Source organism: Eschrichtius robustus, chromosome 20, assembly GCF_028021215.1.
Source record: "Eschrichtius robustus isolate mEscRob2 chromosome 20, mEscRob2.pri, whole genome shotgun sequence".
Taxonomy (NCBI): Eukaryota; Metazoa; Chordata; class Mammalia; order Artiodactyla; family Eschrichtiidae; genus Eschrichtius; species Eschrichtius robustus.
The window spans coordinates 50,872,395-50,890,923 of record NC_090843.1 but is presented as its reverse complement, the minus strand read 5'-3'; the positions used below and the strand labels follow the sequence as shown (position 1 = coordinate 50,890,923).

The following is an 18,529-nucleotide window of genomic DNA, read 5'->3' as shown; positions in this document are numbered from 1 at the left end:
CAAAGAGTTTTATCGCACTTACCATTTGGGGACAGAAATAGGCAGACGAAGAAATTAGTGTAGGAATAATCATATAGGTAGGGATACGGTGTAGTGAGATTATATGACTCACTCATAAGTTTGGGAAACAATAATTAAATGCCAACTTAACGACAGGAACTTTCATATACATTATCAAAAGGAAAATCCTTTTCCACAGATTAAACAACGTTTCATCTCAGCCCACTTGTGTGAGTAGTGGTTGGGAGCATTTGGGTAGAGAAGGGGCCTCTTCAGAAACATCAGAACCACAACTCTATTGTGACCATTTACCTCCCCAGCAAAACAAAAACCAAAAAACCAAAAATACAAAACACACTTTGAAAGAGACTTCCATGGCCTACAAATTAAATGCAACATAGTTAAATACAAAAATTGCTGGGCCTAAGAGTAGAGGTCAAATCCTGGCCCCACCATCTACTAGGTATATAAACTTAAGCATATTATTGAATGTGCCTGAATATCAATTTCTTCATCTGGAAAATGGCAACAGCACTACCTACCTCGCAGGGTAGTTAAGAATATTACATGACATAGGAGAAAGAACATAGTCTACTATTTCAAAAAATGCTAACTGAGTTTAAATTCGAATCCTGGGCATAATTTTCCTCAGCATTCTGTAATTTTGTACCAACCAATCCCAACTTTGTCTTCTACTTTCCTGCTGTCAGATGCATCCAAAGTCTGGAAATGACTCAGTGGAGAACCACAGTACCATGACATGGAGTTTCCTGGGCTTTAAAACACAGCACTGGGGCTTCCCTGGTGGCACAGTGGTCGAGAATCTGCCTGCCAATGCAGGGGACACGGTGTTCGAGCCCTGGTCTGGGAAGATCCCACATGCCACGGAGTGACTAGGCCTGTGAGCCACAGTTGCTGAGCCTGCGCGTCTGGAGCCTGTGCTCCGCAACAAGAGAGGCTGCGATAATAAGAGGCGCGCACACCACGATGAAGAGTGGCCCCCACTTGCCACAACTAGAGAAAGCCCTCGCACAGAAACGAAGATCCAACACAGCCATAAATAAAATTAAAAAAAAAAAACAAAAAAAAAACAAAACACAGCACTGGGACTTCCCTGGTGGCACAGTGGTTAAGAATCTGCCTGCCAATGCAGGGGACACGGTTCGAGCCCTGGTCCGGGAAGATTCCACATGCCGCGGAGCAACTAAGCCTGTGCACCACAGCTACCGAGCCTGCGCTCTAGAGCCCATGAGCCACAACTACTGAGCCCATGTGCCAAAACTACTGAAGCCCGCACGCCTAGAGCCCGTGCTCCACAACAAGAGAAGCCACTGCAATGAGAAGCCCGCGCACCGCAACGAAGAGTAGCCCCCGCTCGCCGCAACTAGAGAAAGCCCGCACGCAGCAACGAAGACCCCACGCAGCCAAAAATATAAAAAACAAAACAAACAAAAAAAAAACCACAGCACTGATCACACAAATCATAGCATCAAGATTCCATTCTGGAATCCTGAAGCTGGCTGCTGATCAACTCAGCACCACTCCTCACCCTGTCTTGAATTACGGTCCACTGCATATGTCCATTTTCTCCACTTAGACTATAAGCTTCTGGAAGTCAAAGACGATATCCAATGAAGGGCTAATAAAAACCATGAAAACATAAACGGCAATATAAGAGGCATTACATGGTACTTTATTCTGTACCAGATAAGCTGTTTCCCACTAGGTGCTCTATACAAAATAGAAACTACTAAGTATCTGTTAAATAGATTACTTATTGTTTCATGTCTTCCCAGTTAAAGATGGCAGTGGAACTGGAGAGAGAGGAGGGTGGCTAATGGCTACCTCAAGTGGTCTAAGCTCTAGAAGGAGGCTTAAGTTCTGTGGCTCTAATTCTCCTGAAAATTACCCTTACTGATATCAACTGATACCAACTGATACCATAACCAATTAAGATTAACTGAGCTCAGGGAAATAAAACTGAAGGTACTAAGTTCTGGTGGAAAGGGAGGGTCAATGCTATGGTCTTATGTTCAATTTTAGGCTGAGGTTTCAGATGCCATTCTTTTCAAACTGTACTGAATGCCTACCAAGTACAAACATTCTGCTAGGAGCTGGGGATTTGAAGAGAAACAGGACTGTATGTTCTCAAGGAGTTGATGTCTAGTAGAGGGCCAAATAAGGACCTTAGAATAATTTTATGTATTTTGACATATTATGTAGAGCAGACACAGGAAGAGAATTGGAAAATGAACAAACCCACAAAACTGAACCAAAACTAATATAGGCCTTTCCTGGGTACTTTAAGCAATTAAAAAAAATGTGCACTGAGGAATATTTGTTGCACACCTACCAAGTTCCAGACACTTAATAAATCACCTATTAACCCCTACAATGTCCTAGGAGTTACAGCACACTTCTCTCTCCATTCAGCAAAGGAGGACATAGACTCAGAGATGAAGTCACTTGTTCAAGGCGACACAACTGTCAACTGCAAGAGGTGAGACCTGAGTTAAGGTCTGTCTGACTCCACAGAAACAGTTGTTTCTATCACATCAGTAGTTCTCAAAGTGTGGTCCAGGGATCACCCCCTCCTTTCTCTCATGAGTGTACAATGGAGTTTTCCAGAGGTTATACGACATGTAGTATCACAACAGACTGAATGCAGAAGCAGGTAGGAGAATCCAGCATTCCTCTGTTAAGGCAGACATTAAAAGGATTTGCCAAAAACAAAACAAAACAAAAAAACCCAAACCCAAAACCAAAACAAACCCCCCTCCGAAAACCCAAACCCCAAAACAAACCAAAAAAACCCCAAAAACCAAAAAAAACCAAAAACCAAAAAAAACCCCAAACAACGTCACTCTTGTTACTACGTTTTTTGTTTTGAAGATTATACTTGTTTTTCATAAAACGTGTTATTTATGCTAAAATGCAGTGGGCTTACTTTTTTTCTCAGCTTTATTCATGTACAATTGACCCCTGAACAACATGGGTTTAAACTGCGTGGGTCCACTTATATGTGGATTTTTTACCCAGCAAATATAGTAGTATCTGTATTTTCATTTTACAGATCTTTAAATTAAATGTGGGAAACCGTTTGTGTTTGATTAGAGATCACAATATGTGGAATCAAAAGAATCAGGGTTTGAGTTTTGATTCTATCCAAACTGTTTCAGCTTCCTGCCCTTGGGTGAGTCATTCATCAATTCCTTTGTCTTTGAGGCAGAGATAACCATATGCAGATTGTGAGGGGAAGAGAGGTGGGTCAGCACATCAACCCTGTGTTATCCAAGGGTCAACTGTAATTGGCATATAACATTGTGTAAGGTTAAGGTCTATAGTGTGTTGATTTGATATACTTGTATATTGCAAACAGGCTTATTATTATGTTAAAATGAATTAACATTCATCTATTTATTTAGTCATTATTAATTTAGTTTAGAAATTAACTTTAATTTCTAATCTGGTTAACATCTATATGTATAAATCTCATAAACATCAATAGATATAACTCACATTAACAAAATGTCTTTGGAATCTTAAATTATCTTTAAGAGTATAAAGGGGTCCTGAGATCAAAAAGTTTGAGAGCCACTATACTACACCATTGTATAGGTCCCACAGGGTGGTGATACAGGAAGCCTTGGGTTAGACTGATGCCCTTTCCCCCCCAAGATCTGTATCCTTAAGGTCATTCAGCCTGAGTACAGCCAAAAGTGAGTATCTAAAAATTCTGCCGATTAAATGTGGTGCTCTAATTTTAATACTGCTCTCTTTCAGCCCTGAACTGAGTCATTAAAAATAGATTTGGGTACAGCAGCCCCCACAGATAGCTTGCTTTAATTAGCCTATCAGACCCACAAATTCAGTCTTGTAAGGCCTCAACATCTTCACACTAAATGCCAGCTCCTCCAGACCAGATGCCCTACAGCCTACTTAGCAGAGAGAAACAGACAGCCTACCTGATGAAAGCACAGCTTTATTCTGTTTTGCGGGCAGCTGGTGCTCTGTGCTGCATGCAGCTTTCCTCCCATTCCCTAGGTTAGCAATGAAGTACATGCTGTGCTATAGCCGGGGAATGCCTCCGATCTAACTCACTGCCAAGACTTCTAGTTAAAATAGCTTGTGCCAGACGCAATCCTGATTTGCTGCAATTTGGGGGAGCTAGGTGTGCAGAGGGTGCTGCAGCAGCACTGCAGGCTGAGGTTGGCAAACAGCAACTATTCCAGAACAAAAACACTATTTATTAGTATGTGATTATCATTAATATATGATATCTGAGTCTGATGTCATTTGGATTTTGTATTTAGGACTTATGCTCTTGAATTTTCCCCATATTCAGATTGTAAGTTAAATTTGCTACTGAAATAGATCCAGAAGGGGAGTTGGGTGGTGAAAGGAGAAGGTTTCTCCAGGCGGAAGCACAGCTGCAGTACAAGATGTGGCTCAAAGGGACAGGCTGGCGGTTACCATGACATTCTCTGGAAGAGGAACGGAGCTGGGATCAGATTGCCACAGGGGAGGCCCTCCACAGTCCCTCCCTTTGAACAAGATGATGTAGGAGGCAATTAAAAGGAGACCAGAGCAAAAAGAGATGTCTGTTAATTCCCCCCACTGGCAGCTTCAATTAACGTTTACAATTTTGTTTTTTTAGGGTAAAACTCTGTGCTGGGACTTGGGTATATAAAAATAAGTAAAACATGCTTTTGACCCTAGTGTTCATATTCATCTCACAAAAAACTTGTAAATAAAGTTATGACAGGGGCTTCCCTGGTGGTGCAGTGGTTAAGAATCTGCCTGCCAATGCAGGGGACACAGGTTCGAGCCCTGGTCCGGAAAGATCCCACATGCCGCGGAGCAACTAAGCCCGTGCGCCACAACTACTGAGGCTGTGCTCTAGAGCCTGCGAGCCACAACTACTGAGCCCGTGCGCCACAACTACTGAAGCCCGCACACCTAGAGCTGGTGCTCCGCAACAAGACAAGCCACCGCAATGAGAAGCCCGCACACCACAACGAAGAGCAGCCCCTGCTCGCCGCAACTAGAGAAAGCCTGCGTGCTGCAACGAAGACCCAACACAGCCATAAATAAATAAATAAGTAAATATATAAATAAAGTTATGACAGAGCACAATAAATGTTTTATGGTAGTTATATACGAGAACTATGAAAGCAATATTAAGACAGAGGTCAGAGAATGCCTCAGAAAAGGTGATGCCTGAGTTGAGAGGAGTTAAGAAGATAGTCTGGAAAAAGGCAACATGAGCAAAGGCTTAGAGGTCTGACAGGGCCTAGTGATCTGGAGAATAGCCCTAGAAGTCTGGTGTGGAGTTTAAACTATAAGACATTCTGCATTTGATGAGCAAGAGCCTAGGACTTCTCCAAAGGTGTTCACAAATGACTACCCAACTTGGAATACAAAAACCTAAGAGTTTAATAAACAAAAGTATTCAGAGTCCACTCAAGACAAGTTCTTTTAAATTTGGGATTCAGAACTCTGTCATGAAAAATCCTAATCACATCAAGATGTTAGAATACAGAAAATGTTAATTCTGCCTATAACCATTTTAACATGCATACCGTATTTATAAGAAATAACAGTATTAGAATCTTTTCAAGAATCTTTTCAATGCCTGGGCATAAAAAGCACTATTGTTAATAATGGTTAACATGATAAGTAATGTAAAAATATTAGTTTTTTCTTTTCTTTCCATATTTCCTTGGGGGACAAAGAAAGGGCAAACGAGGAGCAGGAACAACTAAAATATATAACCAGATTCAGTATCCCTGCAAGTTACTGAGCCTTGTGCAACACACACTGGGGGAGCAGACAGTTCCTGCTCTAGCACAGAGGGGCTGATCTGCCATTGTAGTACAAAAGCAGACATAGACAGTATGTAAATGAATGGGAGTGGCCTAATTTCTTAGTGTAGGAACCCCTAATCTAGAAGTACAGAAGGTCTTTAAAGAATTGATGGCATGGGCTTCCCTGGTGCAGTGGTTAAGAATCTGCCTGCCAATGCAGGGGACACGGGTTCAAGCCCTGGTCCAGGAAGATCCCACATACCATGGAGCAATTAAGCCCGTGCGCCACAACTACTGAGCCTGCGCTCTAGAGTCCCCGAGCCACAGCTACTGAGCCCGTGCGCGCCTAGAGCCCGTGCTCTGCAACAAGAGAAGCTACCACAATGAGAAGCCTGTGCTTGCCACAACTAGAGAAAAGCCCGCGCACAGCAACAAAGTCCCAACGCAGCCAAAAATAAAATAAATAAAATTTTAAAAAATTTATTAAATAAATGTTAAAAGAAAAAAAACTGATGGCAAAGGTACCATGGGAGCCTGTAATAGAGGATTCTAACCTGCTTTTGAGAAAGTGACTTTAAATAAAGACCTCAGTGAGGCGGAATTAACTAAGTGGAGGAGTTGGCTTCTTTGGAGATGGTTCGAGAAGCGGTGTTGTTGGAGAAAAGTGCTCCCAGCGCAAGGCCCAGAATATGCTGTAGCAGGAACAGTGAGGGTCAGTTTGACTGGAGAGAGGGTTCATGATGAGTGAGAGGTGAGGCCACAAGGATCTTGATAGGACAACTTAAGGATTTTGGATTCTATCTGAAAGGTGCTGGGAAGCCCCTACAGGTTTTAAACCAAGAACTGACTTAATAATTTACTTGTTAATTAAATAAATATTTATTTAATGAGTGCCTACTACACGCCAGGCACATACAAGACAAACTCCCTGCCCCTAGGATACCTGTATTCTGTAGTTTGCCAGGAGACAAACCACAAACAAATAAAATAAAGCTTGCTGTAAGTGCTAGGAAGGAAGTAAACACCCTCACCTTTGAGAGGGTTAGTTTAGGCCAAGAGGTCAAGAATGGGCAGGCTGTGGTATGCAGAGCCAGGGGAGGAGGTTCCTGGCTGAAAAGGTGGGCAAGAACTTGGCACATGGTAGGCAATATCCTATGGCCAGTGTGACCAAAGAACGGTGAAGGCAGCGGAATGCGAGAGGGAGAAGGGGCCTGCTCAAGTCAGGCTGAGAAGGCCACAGAAAGCCACTGGAAAAGAAAATGACATGATCTGACCTGACCTGATCCTGCTAATGTGGAAAATGGACTGGGAGGGGTTCTGGGTGGGAGCAGAGAAAACTGAAGATACTATTGTGGTAGCTTGGGCAAAAGATGCTGGTGGCTTGGAACAGGGTAGCAGCAGTGGAGATGGAGAATAGAAGAGAGATTTGAAATATATTTTGGAGGTAGAAATGACAGGACTTAATGAAAGACCTGGCGGGGGGGTGGGGGGGTGGATAGTAAAAAAGAATCCAAGATGATTTTCAGAGGTCTGGCTTTGGTAAGCATGTGGATGAGAGCACCACTTAGTAATGTAGGGAAGACCAGGTTTGGGATGATGGGAAAAACCAAAATTTTCTTTTTCTTATGTCAGGTTTGGGATGTCTAAGAGACATCCAAATGGAGCTGTTAAATAGGCATTTTGTGTGATTCTTAAACATAGAGAAGGCTGGGCTAGAGATTTAAACTCGGGAGTTGCCAACTTTCAGATGGTTATTAAAGCCACAGGACTAGGTCATCTGAAGGAAGCATGCCGAAAACCCAGGATTAAACTCTGAAGGAAATTCAACTGTAAGATGTGACTGCACCACTTCCTGATGTGATTAATCCCAGGATGAGATTTAAACCTCTTCGGGAGTAGCAATACCATGCTAATCTGATCTAGTAGCCGCCCAAACCAACTAAATAAGCTTTCAGATGTTTCAGACTTGTACTGGCTGGAGGAACACAAATCATGCAAAAGGGCTCTAAATTCACAGTTGATGGGGGAGCAGTCATACTTTTGTAATCAATACATAAGACTTAAAAATCAGTAACTTTCATATAAACAGTTAAACTAAAAAACATCGAACTAAGCTTTTTTTGTCCCAAGAAATCATATTCAAAATTCTTTACACTCTCCATGTTCATTAACAACAGCAGTGTAACTTAATACTCCCTTGCTACTTCTAATATTACAGTGAAGTATTTTAAGAGAGCTGAGGCCTCCTCTAAAAGAAAAATAAGTATCAGTACTTGTAACAAACACGGGAAATGAATCGCTCCAGCTGGTTCAAGGTAGTCCCTGGAGAGAAAGGCAGAAACTGGAAGAAAATAAAGTTTTTGTCTTAATAGCCCATTCTGATGTGTGTGGTAAGCGTCTGATGAATGTAGTCATTTACAAAAAGTTCTAATTACATTACTCAACAATATGGAAAAAGACGGAATTTGGCATCGCCCTCTAGCCTGATGGCCGAGTTGCTGGAAGCTCCGTAGGTTTCACATCCCCAGGACAAACAATTCGATCACCTGATCCTGACTCGGAAGCCCCAGGTCCCTTCCATTCCAAACCCTATCGCGCGGGCCAGTTTTCAGAAGCTGCGAGAGAAGGACGGCATCCCAGGAAGCCTGTTGACACAACAGGCCACCCAATTCATGGGTTCTGGGTGGCAGAGGGTTGGGAAAAGCCTTGAGACTCCGAGCAACTACCTCGCTTTCTTCCTCCTTCTCTCTCATACAGCAGGGCAGGCCGGCGGCCCCCTTCTTCCCGCATACGGCTCCCCAGTGCCTCGTCCCTTACGGGACCAGGCCCTAGGAGCCTGGCTCCCCACCTGACCCATTCGAGGAACACGCTTTCCAGTCCAAACTTTACCTGCCTGAGGCCCGCCGCTTCTCCGGTGCGCTAAGCCCCCACCGAGGAAAATGGAGTCCTCGAACCGAGACTGGGAAAAGATAGTACGGACCCACCGCACAGTACCTCCGCCGCCACCGCCGCCGCTGCTGCTGCGTCAACGTACTACGTCACTTCCGGCCCCCTGTCACTGGGAGTGGGCGGACCAGTTCTTGCTTTCTTCTCCCAAACAGGTCTACGGGCTTCGCCGGGGGCGGGGGTCGGGTGGGGAGGGAGGGATGGGGGTAGCTGGGCTGGGCTGGCCAAAGCAGGTCAGGAAGGCAACTGTCACAGGGCCCCCGGAACAGAATAAGTTGAATGAGGAGGTCGGAAGCAACCAGACCTAGCCTGTTCCTCAGGCCGCTCTAGCCAAAGGAACCATAAAGACCAGACTAGAGCTCCTTTTCGTCCTCTCTGTGGTTCCACCCGCGGCTTCCGGTTCCGGGGAGGAGCCGAGTTTTCTTCGAAGATTAGGGGTTCCGTGCTACAGACAGGATGGCTGTGGTGTCGCTGCTGTTGTTCGGGGGTTTGTGGAGTGCTGTGGGATCGTCCAATCTGGCTGTCGTTACATGCGGTTCTGTGGTGAAGCTGCTCAATACGCGCCACAACGTGCGACTGCACTCACACGACGTGCGCTACGGGTCAGGTACGGCCACCCGGGTTCGGGTGGGCTGGGAAGGCCTGGTAGGCTCCGGAGGGGGCGGGGCCTAGAGAGACTCTGAGGGGTGTGGTCTGGGAAGGTTAGGGGAGCCCGGGGGAGGTTCCTGAGGTCTGGAGGCGGAGAGTCCGAGAGTTGAGTGGTCTTTAAGCATCTTAATCGTAATCTTAGTTTCTATGTGGTGAGCTTCGTGCCAGGCACATTACATATTTGCTTTTTAAGACTTATAACATTCCTACGACGCATAGACTATTATTATCCTCATTTTACAGGTGAGGAAACAGACTCAAATAAATCGCATACTCAAGTCTTGGCAGCTAGTGAATGACAGTGATGGGGTTCGATCCACATCTGTCCAGGGTCAAAGTCTGCTTTCAGTTACTGCAGGCTGGTACTACTCAGTGCAGGAGAGACAGACATGTAGAAAATTACAGTAAGTGCTGTTATTTCTGAAGTCTTCCAAGACCTCATTCTTTGATTATAACCCTCTGTTCTAGCTCTTTTCCATCTTACACTTGCTCTTCAACTCTTTTCCTTTGGCTTCTTTTCACTCAGACCTTATCCTTTTTGTAAAGAAGAACTGAAGCACTCACTGGAATTGGAGAGGAAACTGTTTAGAGGGCTTTTTAACGTATGAAACTAAAATGCTTAGCTTGTGGGTTCATTTATAATTCAGCAATTATTTGTGGATTCATTCATTCAGTATAGATTTAAGGAATCTACTGTGTGTCTAATATTGTTCTAGATACAGGAAATATAGCAGTGAGCAAGTTACAAGGAAACGAAAACAGACAGAAAGGAGAGAAAAAAGTTCAGGTAGTGAGATGTGAGAGACATCTAAGATGACTGCTAGATTTCTATCTTAGATAACTGATGATGCTATTAGCCAAGAGAGGAAGGAGTTCTCTTAGATGGAGACTGGACTGTGGTTTATGATACCCAAAACCTGTCTGGCCAGGTAGACTAGGAGAGGAACTGAATTGTCATTGTTGGGACGTCTTAATAATCCTAGCGGTGGGCTTCCCTGGTGGCGCAGTGGTTAAGAATCCGCCTGCCAATGCAGGGGACACAGGTTCGAGCCCTGGTCCGGGAAGATCCCACATGCCGCGGAGCAACTAAGCCCGTGCGCCACAACTACTGAGCCTGCGCTCTAGAGCCCGTGAGCCACTACTGCTGGGTCCATGTGTCACAACTACTGAAGCCCGCGTGCCTAGAGCCTGTGCTCCGCAACAAGAGAAGCCACCGCAATGAGAATCCCGCACACCGCAACCGCAACGAAGAGTAGTCCCCACTCGCTGCAACTAGAGAAAGCCCGCGCGCAGCAACGAAGACCCAATGCATCCAAAAATAAATAAAGTAAAATAATCCTAGCGGCCATTCAGTGAATACCTACTATGTGTCAGGCTTATTATATTTTAATTTGATCTAGTTTCCTATTTTGGATCTACTGAATCAGAATGTGGGTGGAGAGAGGCTGCCAGTAGGAATCTATAGGTTTAAAAATCTCTTCAGGTGCTTCTGATGGGCATCCAGATTTGAGAACCAGGTTCAGTCTGGAGCTCAGAAGAGAGATCTGTGCTGAGCCTGAGATACAGAGTTAAGTACAACATCATTGTCTGGGTGGTGGTTGAAGATGTGGGGAGAGTAAATGAAATTGCCCAGGATGAACTGCGGTGTGCAATCTGGTGTCAATTTGAATCACTTGAAAAACTTGTTGAAGCACTTGTAAATGCTTTTGTCTTGATCCCCAACCAGTATTTAAGAATGTATAAGGGCCAGGGATGGAACTCTGGGTAATCCTAAAGTTTAAGAATGGGAAAGGAAGTGGAGGGTTGAATAGAAAGTGAAAAGTAGGAGACAGAAAGTGTAGACCATGATTTAGTGAGGCATGGAAGTGAGGACCAAGAGAACTGTAAGGCAGTAACCAGAAGTGAGGAGGGAGGGTTGGTTAGCCTTTTGTTTTTTAAGATATAACAAAATCATTGAGTTGAATAGAAGAAACAAGAGAGAGAAACTGGTAGTTTAGTCATAAACATTCACCCAGATAACTGGTACAATGCAGTTATGTTAAGTGGTAAAAGGGAAGTGTCATCAAAAGTTTGTGGTCAGGCAGGGCCAGGGGACTGAAGGGAAAGCTAGGAGCAATAGGCAAGAGTGACTGAGGAAAGTGTCTGGGAAATACAGAGTGCCTTCAAAGAACTGAGTAGTGAATGAGGCCTAGGGAAGAGAATATCCCTTGAGTTTATATGAGTGGCCTATTTGGGGGAACTTAACAGAAAATAAAGCTTTGTGGGAGGCCAGGTGGTAGAGTGGTTAAGAGTGTGAGTTCTAGAGTTGGTCCACTTAGGTTCAAACCCTGCATTGTCTCTTAAGATTATGTGATCTTGGGCATATTATTCAGCCTTTTTAACACTCCACTGTAAAATGGGGGTAATAATAATAATAGCTACCTCAGAGAGTAGATGATTGTATCAATTAAGAATATTCAAGTAAAAAGCCTGGGTTTGTATCTGATACCCAGTAATTGCTCAAGTACACATTAGCTGGTTAGCAATTATTATTTGTATATTTCCACTTTTTTTCAAGCCTGTAGCTACATGTTTAACCTGGTACCTTTTAACCTGCAAAATCGCACCATTTTTAAGTAGTATGAACCAAATTTAGATGACTTAAGAATACTTTTGTGGGACTTCCCTGGTGGTGGAGTGGTTAAGAATCCTCCTGCCAATGCAGGGGACACGGGTTCGAGCCCTGGTCCGGGAAGATCCCACATGCCGCGGAGCAACTAAGCCCGTGTGCCACAACTACTGAAGCCCGCGCTCCTAGAGCTTGTGCTCCGTAACAAGAGAAGCCACCGCAGTGAGAAGCCTGCGCACTGCAACAAAGAGTAGCCCCAGCTCGCCACAACTAGAGAAAGCCCGTGCACAGCAACAAAGACCCAATGCAGCCAAATAACTAAATAAATAAAATTTTAAAAAAAATGTTGAAATTGTAAATTAAAAAAAAAAAACTTTTGTAATATGTTGGCTATATCACTTACAGGAATTGGAGAGCTGTAATGGCTTGTTGGATTAAAGTTGACAGCAAAAACCAGTCTCATTTTATTTTGTTTTTAATTAATTTATTTTTGGCTGCATTGGGTCTTCGTTGCTGCGCGCGGGCTTTCTCTAGTTGCGGTGAGTGGGGGCTGCTGTTCGTTGCGGTGTGCGGGTTTCTCATTGCGGTGGCTTCTCTTGTTGCGGAGCACGGGCTCTAGGTGCGCGGGCTTCAGTAGTTGTGGCATGCAGGCTCAGTAGTTGTGGCTCGCGGGCTCTGGAGCGCAGGCTCAGTAGCTGTGGTGCACGGGCTTAGTTGCTCCATGGCATGTGGGATCTTCCTGGACCAGGGCTCAAACCCGTGTCCCCTGCACTGGCAGGCAGATTGGATTCTTAACCACTGTGCCACCAGAGAAGCCCTGATATGGTACACTCTTAAACATAGTTTATCATATAATAACTAATACTATATAAATACATTTAGTGTTTTTCATATATATTTTAATATCATAGAAGAAAAAAATATGAAGCATGGGGTTTCCTTCCCAGCCCCCCAAACCTATTTTATGACACAGGGCACATTATTAGCCATAGGAAAGAGAGGGGTCAGGTTAAGCTCACCCTCTTTTCTTTTTCTTTTTTTTTGACTGCAGGTAGTGGGCAGCAGTCAGTGACAGGTGTAATCTCTGTGGATGACAGCAATAGTTACTGGAGGATACGGGGGAAGACAGCCACAGTGTGTGAGAGGGGAACCCCCATCAGATGTGGTCAGCCCATCCGGCTGACACATGTCAACACTGGCCGAAACCTCCACAGTCACCACTTCACCTCACCTCTTTCTGGAAACCAGGTGAGGTGGCATCCTGTGGGTCATTGCTGCTCATTACTCAGTTGAGTTGTTTGATATCTTGGTTCTTAGCCCTTTCTCTTCCAGGTATAGATCTTCTCTTTTGTGCAGACCTGAAGAATTGCCTCTGTCTCATAAATGTGAAGGAAGTTGTTTCTGGTCAAAATGGAGACTCTACGTTTAGATCAAATCAAGAAATGAGGAAAGAGAGAATAGGTATATGTTAGTGTATCATAAGTTATCTTGATAAATCTTGCAATAAAGAAACCCAGTGTTTTCCAAACTTGTGATAAAAATTATTATTTTTTTATGATGCCAACTAACCACATTAGGAAAATGAATTAGGTATTGTGCCATTTTTTTTAAGCCTTGAACTTTTGAAGGATGTGGATCCCTTAATGACTGCTTCCCTCCCACTCCCCCTCTGTATATATTTTTCCCTATTAACATCTTAACGTTAGTATGGTAAATTTGCTACAGTTAATAAAGCAATACTGATACATTATTATCAACTAAAGTCTATAGTTCATTCTGATTTCCTTAGTTTTTACCTACTTTCTTTTTTCTGTTCCAGGATCCCATCCACATTACATTTAGTTGTCTCCTTAGACTGCTCTTGGCTGTGACAGTTTCTCAGATTCTCCTTGTTTTTGTTGACCTTGATAGTTTATTTTTTATAAATTTATCTATTTATTCATTTTTGGCTGCGTTGGGTCTTCGTTGCTGCATGCATGCTTTCTCTAGTTGGGCGAGTGGGGGCTATTCTTCGTTGCGGTGCGCAGGCTGCTGATTGCGGTGGCTTCTCTTGTTGCGGAGCACGGGCTAGGTGCATAGGCTTTAGTAGTTGCGGCACGCAGGCTCAGTAGTTGTGGCTCACAGGCTCTAGAGCGCAGGCTTAGTAGTTGTGGTGCACAGCTTAGTTGCTCCGCGGCACGTTGGATCTTCCTGGGCCAGGACTTGAACCCATGTCCCCTGCACTGGCAGGCGGATTCCTAACCACTGCGCCACCAGGGAAGTCCCGACCTTGATAGTTTTGAGGAGTGCTAGTCAGGTATATTATAGGGTGATCCTCTGTTGGAATTTGTCTGATCTTTTTCTTATGATTAGACTGGATTTATAAAGGTTTTGGGCAGGAAGACCACAGAGGTAAAGTGCCATTTTCATCCCATCTATCAAGGGTACATAATATCTTATGATTGTTGATATTGATTACCTGGCTGAAGTAGTGTTTTTCAGGTTTCTCTTGTAAAGTTATTCTTTTCACTTTTTCCCTTTACATACTGTACTCTTTGGAAGGAAGTCACTGTGCACAGCTCATACTTGAGTTGGGAGTTATGCTCCTCTTCCTTTAGGGTAGAAGAGTTACATAATTTATTTGGAATCCTTCTGCATGGAAGATTTGTCTTTTCTCTATTTATTCAGTCATTTATTTTCATTGGTATGGACTCCTGTATATTTATTTTATACTTTGAGTTATAATCCAATACCACTGTCTTCATTATGTTGCTCACATTTTTCCACCTTTGGCTGTTGGGAGCTCTTTCAGTTGTCTCCTGTGTCCATTTGACCTGCTCCCATCATTGTGTATGTGTGTGGCTACGTTTTAACACTTCCTTACTTTCCGGCAGTAAAAGATATTCCAGGCTCATCTTGTATATTTCTTGCCCCACTCCTAGAATCAGCTATTTCCCTATGGAGTCCTGCTTCCTTTTATTGGAAAAGGGTATTCTTAAACCAAGATCTAGGCCTTTCATGAGCTTGTTGCTAGGGGATTTTGTTTCTTTTAGGCCCTCTCACCTGACAGAGCAAAGAAATATATGTATGTACGTGTATATACTCATATTTATTGTAAGTGTTCACATATGTAACCATCTATATCTATATTAAGTTAAACATGAGTTCTTACTGATGCCTCCAATTCTAATCCATTGCTACATAGACCATTTTAGCCTCCTCCCTTTGCTTATTTGTAAATTCCCACTCTAACAGTGAGACGCCGGGCTGCTAACACTCTCATGCATTTACTTACTTGTTCAGTTCCAGTATACAAGTATAGTAGTAGAATTGTTAATTATGTGCAGTTTCTTTTGCCTTTAGTCTTACAGACTTTATTTCCAAATAACTGATTTTTATCATCTAAAATTTTATAGCTCTTAGTGTATATTTAAATTGTATGTGTCTGGTAGTGGTCATTTTGTAGTACGTTTTGTAATGTATTGAGTCACTGTGTTGTGCACCTGGAACTAACATAGTGTTGTAGGTCAATTATAATTCAATTAAAAAAAATTATATATGTCTGAAATAATCAGTTACTTTTAAAATTGTGATAGAAACTCTGAATTTTTGGTCTTATGGGGAATGGGATTAGAATACGAGTGGAAGATAGAATCTGCTATACTCTGCTCAATTAATATTTATTATTTTATTTAATTCTCACAATTATTTTGTAAGGTATTATTGTCGTCATTTTATAGAGGAGAAAATGAAAGCCCAAAGGAGTTACACAGGAAGGGACAAAGCTGACATTCAAGGTTTGCCTGTTTCCAGAGCCCATCCTCTTTCCAACTTGTGTTTCTCACCACGTCACTTAATGTCTAGTTAAGGGAATGAGGCAGGAATATTTAACGTCAAATAACAAGAGGTAAAGTATTTTAAGACTATAATAGAAAATATAAGGCAAATAGAGGAATATTTGCAAAGTAAACGTTTGGACCATAATCTTATGGCAAGTGATTTCATGTCCTTGGTGTCTTTTTATCTTTTTTCCACAGTTTTATTCTATTTTATTTATTTTTAAACAACACTGGAAAGCCTCTTATTTATCACTTTTGGATAGTCTTAGTTTTCTTCCCATTGCCTCCCTCCCCTTTTCAAGTCTATGTGTCAGCCATACTAATGTCACTACCTATCTGTGTCTTCCAGGAAGTGAGTGCTTTTGGTGAGGAAGGTGAAGGCGATTATCTGGATGACTGGACAGTGCTCTGTAATGGGCCCTACTGGGTGAGGGATGGTGAGGTGCGGTTCAAGCATTCTTCCACTGAGGTTCTGCTGTCTGTCACAGGAGAACAATATGGTCGACCCATCAGTGGGCAAAAAGAGGTGCATGGCATGGCCCAGCCAAGCCAGAACAATTACTGGAAAGCCATGGAAGGCATCTTCATGAAGCCCAGCGAGTTGTTGAAGGCAGAAGGCCACCACACAGAGCTATGAGTCTGGAGACTGTGAGCCACTGTCACCACACAGTGTTCATAGACATCTGCTGCTCCTTCACCCTTTGGATCCCTGCCACAGGTGACCATGTCACCACTGAGATGAAGATGCATGATAAGAAACAGTAGCTGTGTTTGGAAGCCTCAGCCCTTCACACTTGAATTGGTTGTTCTCCCAGACTTGGGTCAGTTATTTCTGAGTACAAGACTTGGTGGTGAAGGAGCAGATGCTTTTTATTCATATTAATAAAACAAAAACTGAGGGAGGCATCCCTCCTAGCTGGGAAATTTTTATTCCTCAGAATCTTGGCATCATGGATTATTAATGTGTGTGACTTTTCTCCCACTTTCTTTCTCCAGAATGATAAAAAAAATTTCACTGTTAGTCACTGTGTTGTCATTTATTAGGCACGCTATTTCATAATCTGATTAATCCTTGAGTCCTAAGAGTCATTGCTAGCACTCTTTTGAGATGATGGGAACCTTTGGTGTGGGCCCTTTTGAAAGCCTTACTTGCATCCCACTTTTTCTATCTTTACTTTCATTTCTCCCTCAGCACCTCATCTTTATTAGATTTTTGACTAATTATGGCTATAGACCCTTAATAAATAGCCAATAAAATGTTTTATTTTGGATATGTTACTGTACTTGAGAAAAAAGGGTAGGGGTGGAAAGTGGAACCAACATTTATTTACTGCTTGCTAAATACTAGGCACCATATTATAGATATTACCTCATTTAATCTTCACAGATATGTTACCGGGTATATACTACGATTTTACCAATGCAGAACAGAAAAGTTGAGTAACCGCCTGAATTCTTAAAGCTAGTAAATAATTTGTAGACAGGAATCCATCTTTTTACTGCAGTACAACTGTGTTTAGTTCTTGGGAGATAACTATACTTTTTGGACAAATGTAGATATCTTTCTCTGAAAAGGGGATTAGAAAGCTTTTGTCCTCTACTCACCTTACTTCTTCCTTTCCTCTGCTTGGAAGTTCCAGGAAGTTTGCTTCTCTGTCCTCCAAGGATGGTAGTGGTGAACAGAAGTGTCTGCCATCTGCTGGAATTTCAGTGACCAGCGGGCCTTTTTATTTTTAGAAACTTCTGGATTTTTTCCTTTCTTGCTTTAGGGAGTTAATGTTGAACATTTGGGGGTACCAGGTCTGTGCCAGACGTGACCTGTAACATCAAAAGACTTGATCTCTTTTACAAGGGCTCGTCTCAGTAAGCTGAGACCAGGAACTAGTTGAGCTCCATCTCTGCCCTCTTCCCTCTTTTTCCACTTCAGTTGCATTGCTCCCTTGAGAGCTCTCCAGAAAGAAGTAGACAAATGATAAAATCAACATTTCATGCCATTGAGATAGTTGGGAGTAGGGTGGTAACAGTCTGGGGAGAAAGAAAGGAAGCGATAGAAACAGCTGAGTAAAGGGATCAGCTTTCACAACATGAACGAGAGTAGGGAGTTGTGTTGCAAGTACCCCTTTGTGGCTTGGTCAGAGTTTTTACTCAGTTGTTGGGCCTTCTCTGAAGGTTCACAGACAGAACATACCTTGAGGCTGCAGATTACAAGGTGGATGGCGGAACTATAGTGCCCGAGAGATAAGTACGAACTTGAAAAAAACAGTGGTGGAGCCCTTGGGAAGATGTGAAATGACCAATAAGAGGATTAGATGAGGAAGGAAACCAGTTGGAGGGGTAAAAGCAACTTTGGGTAACCTAGGTGAAAGTTGAAATGGTGCTTTATCTGAAGAAGTGAAAAAAGTCTCCCAGAGAAATTCTGAAGGATGTTTATGGAGATGAGGATGTCAGAGCAAAGGGATATGAAGTACTTATTTTGAAATAAGTATGTCGAAGAATCTGAAGCTAAAGAATTTTTTTAGATTGTACTGTATTAACATCACTATACTAGAGTTGGAAGGAATCTTTGTCCAATGACTTCACAGAGAAGGAAATAGGCAAAATAAAGTTGGCCCTGAATTCTCGATTTCATATAATTATGTTTGCTTCCTAGATAAATTGTTGCTGAAGAGCAAGAACAATATTCTTTACTTGTGTAATACCCC

The 18,529-nt window shown here is 42.9% G+C and overlaps 2 protein-coding genes across 4 annotated transcripts in view; one reads left to right on the top strand and one right to left on the bottom strand.

The window, feature by feature from the left end:
* Positions 1 to 9,058, bottom strand: part of SUPT6H (SPT6 homolog, histone chaperone and transcription elongation factor) — a 32,063-nt gene extending 23,005 nt beyond the window's left edge. For 2 of the 3 annotated variants that reach the window (XM_068531679.1, XM_068531677.1), the window contains exon 1: positions 8,697 to 9,058. The gene's annotated coding sequence lies outside the window, so the exon portion shown is untranslated. The remainder of the gene's footprint in view (positions 1 to 8,696) is intronic. The other variant, XM_068531678.1, reaches the window with a different exon arrangement.
* Positions 9,059 to 9,115: 57 nt separating this feature from the next.
* SDF2 (stromal cell derived factor 2) lies at positions 9,116 to 17,098 on the top strand. The gene is made up of 3 exons (XM_068531681.1): positions 9,116 to 9,360; positions 13,061 to 13,257; positions 16,177 to 17,098. The coding sequence occupies exons 1-3, from the start codon at positions 9,210 to 9,212 to the stop codon at positions 16,462 to 16,464; spliced, it is 636 nt and encodes a 211-aa protein (XP_068387782.1). The 5' UTR covers positions 9,116 to 9,209; the 3' UTR covers positions 16,465 to 17,098.
* The last annotated feature ends 1,431 nt before the right edge of the window (positions 17,099 to 18,529 follow it).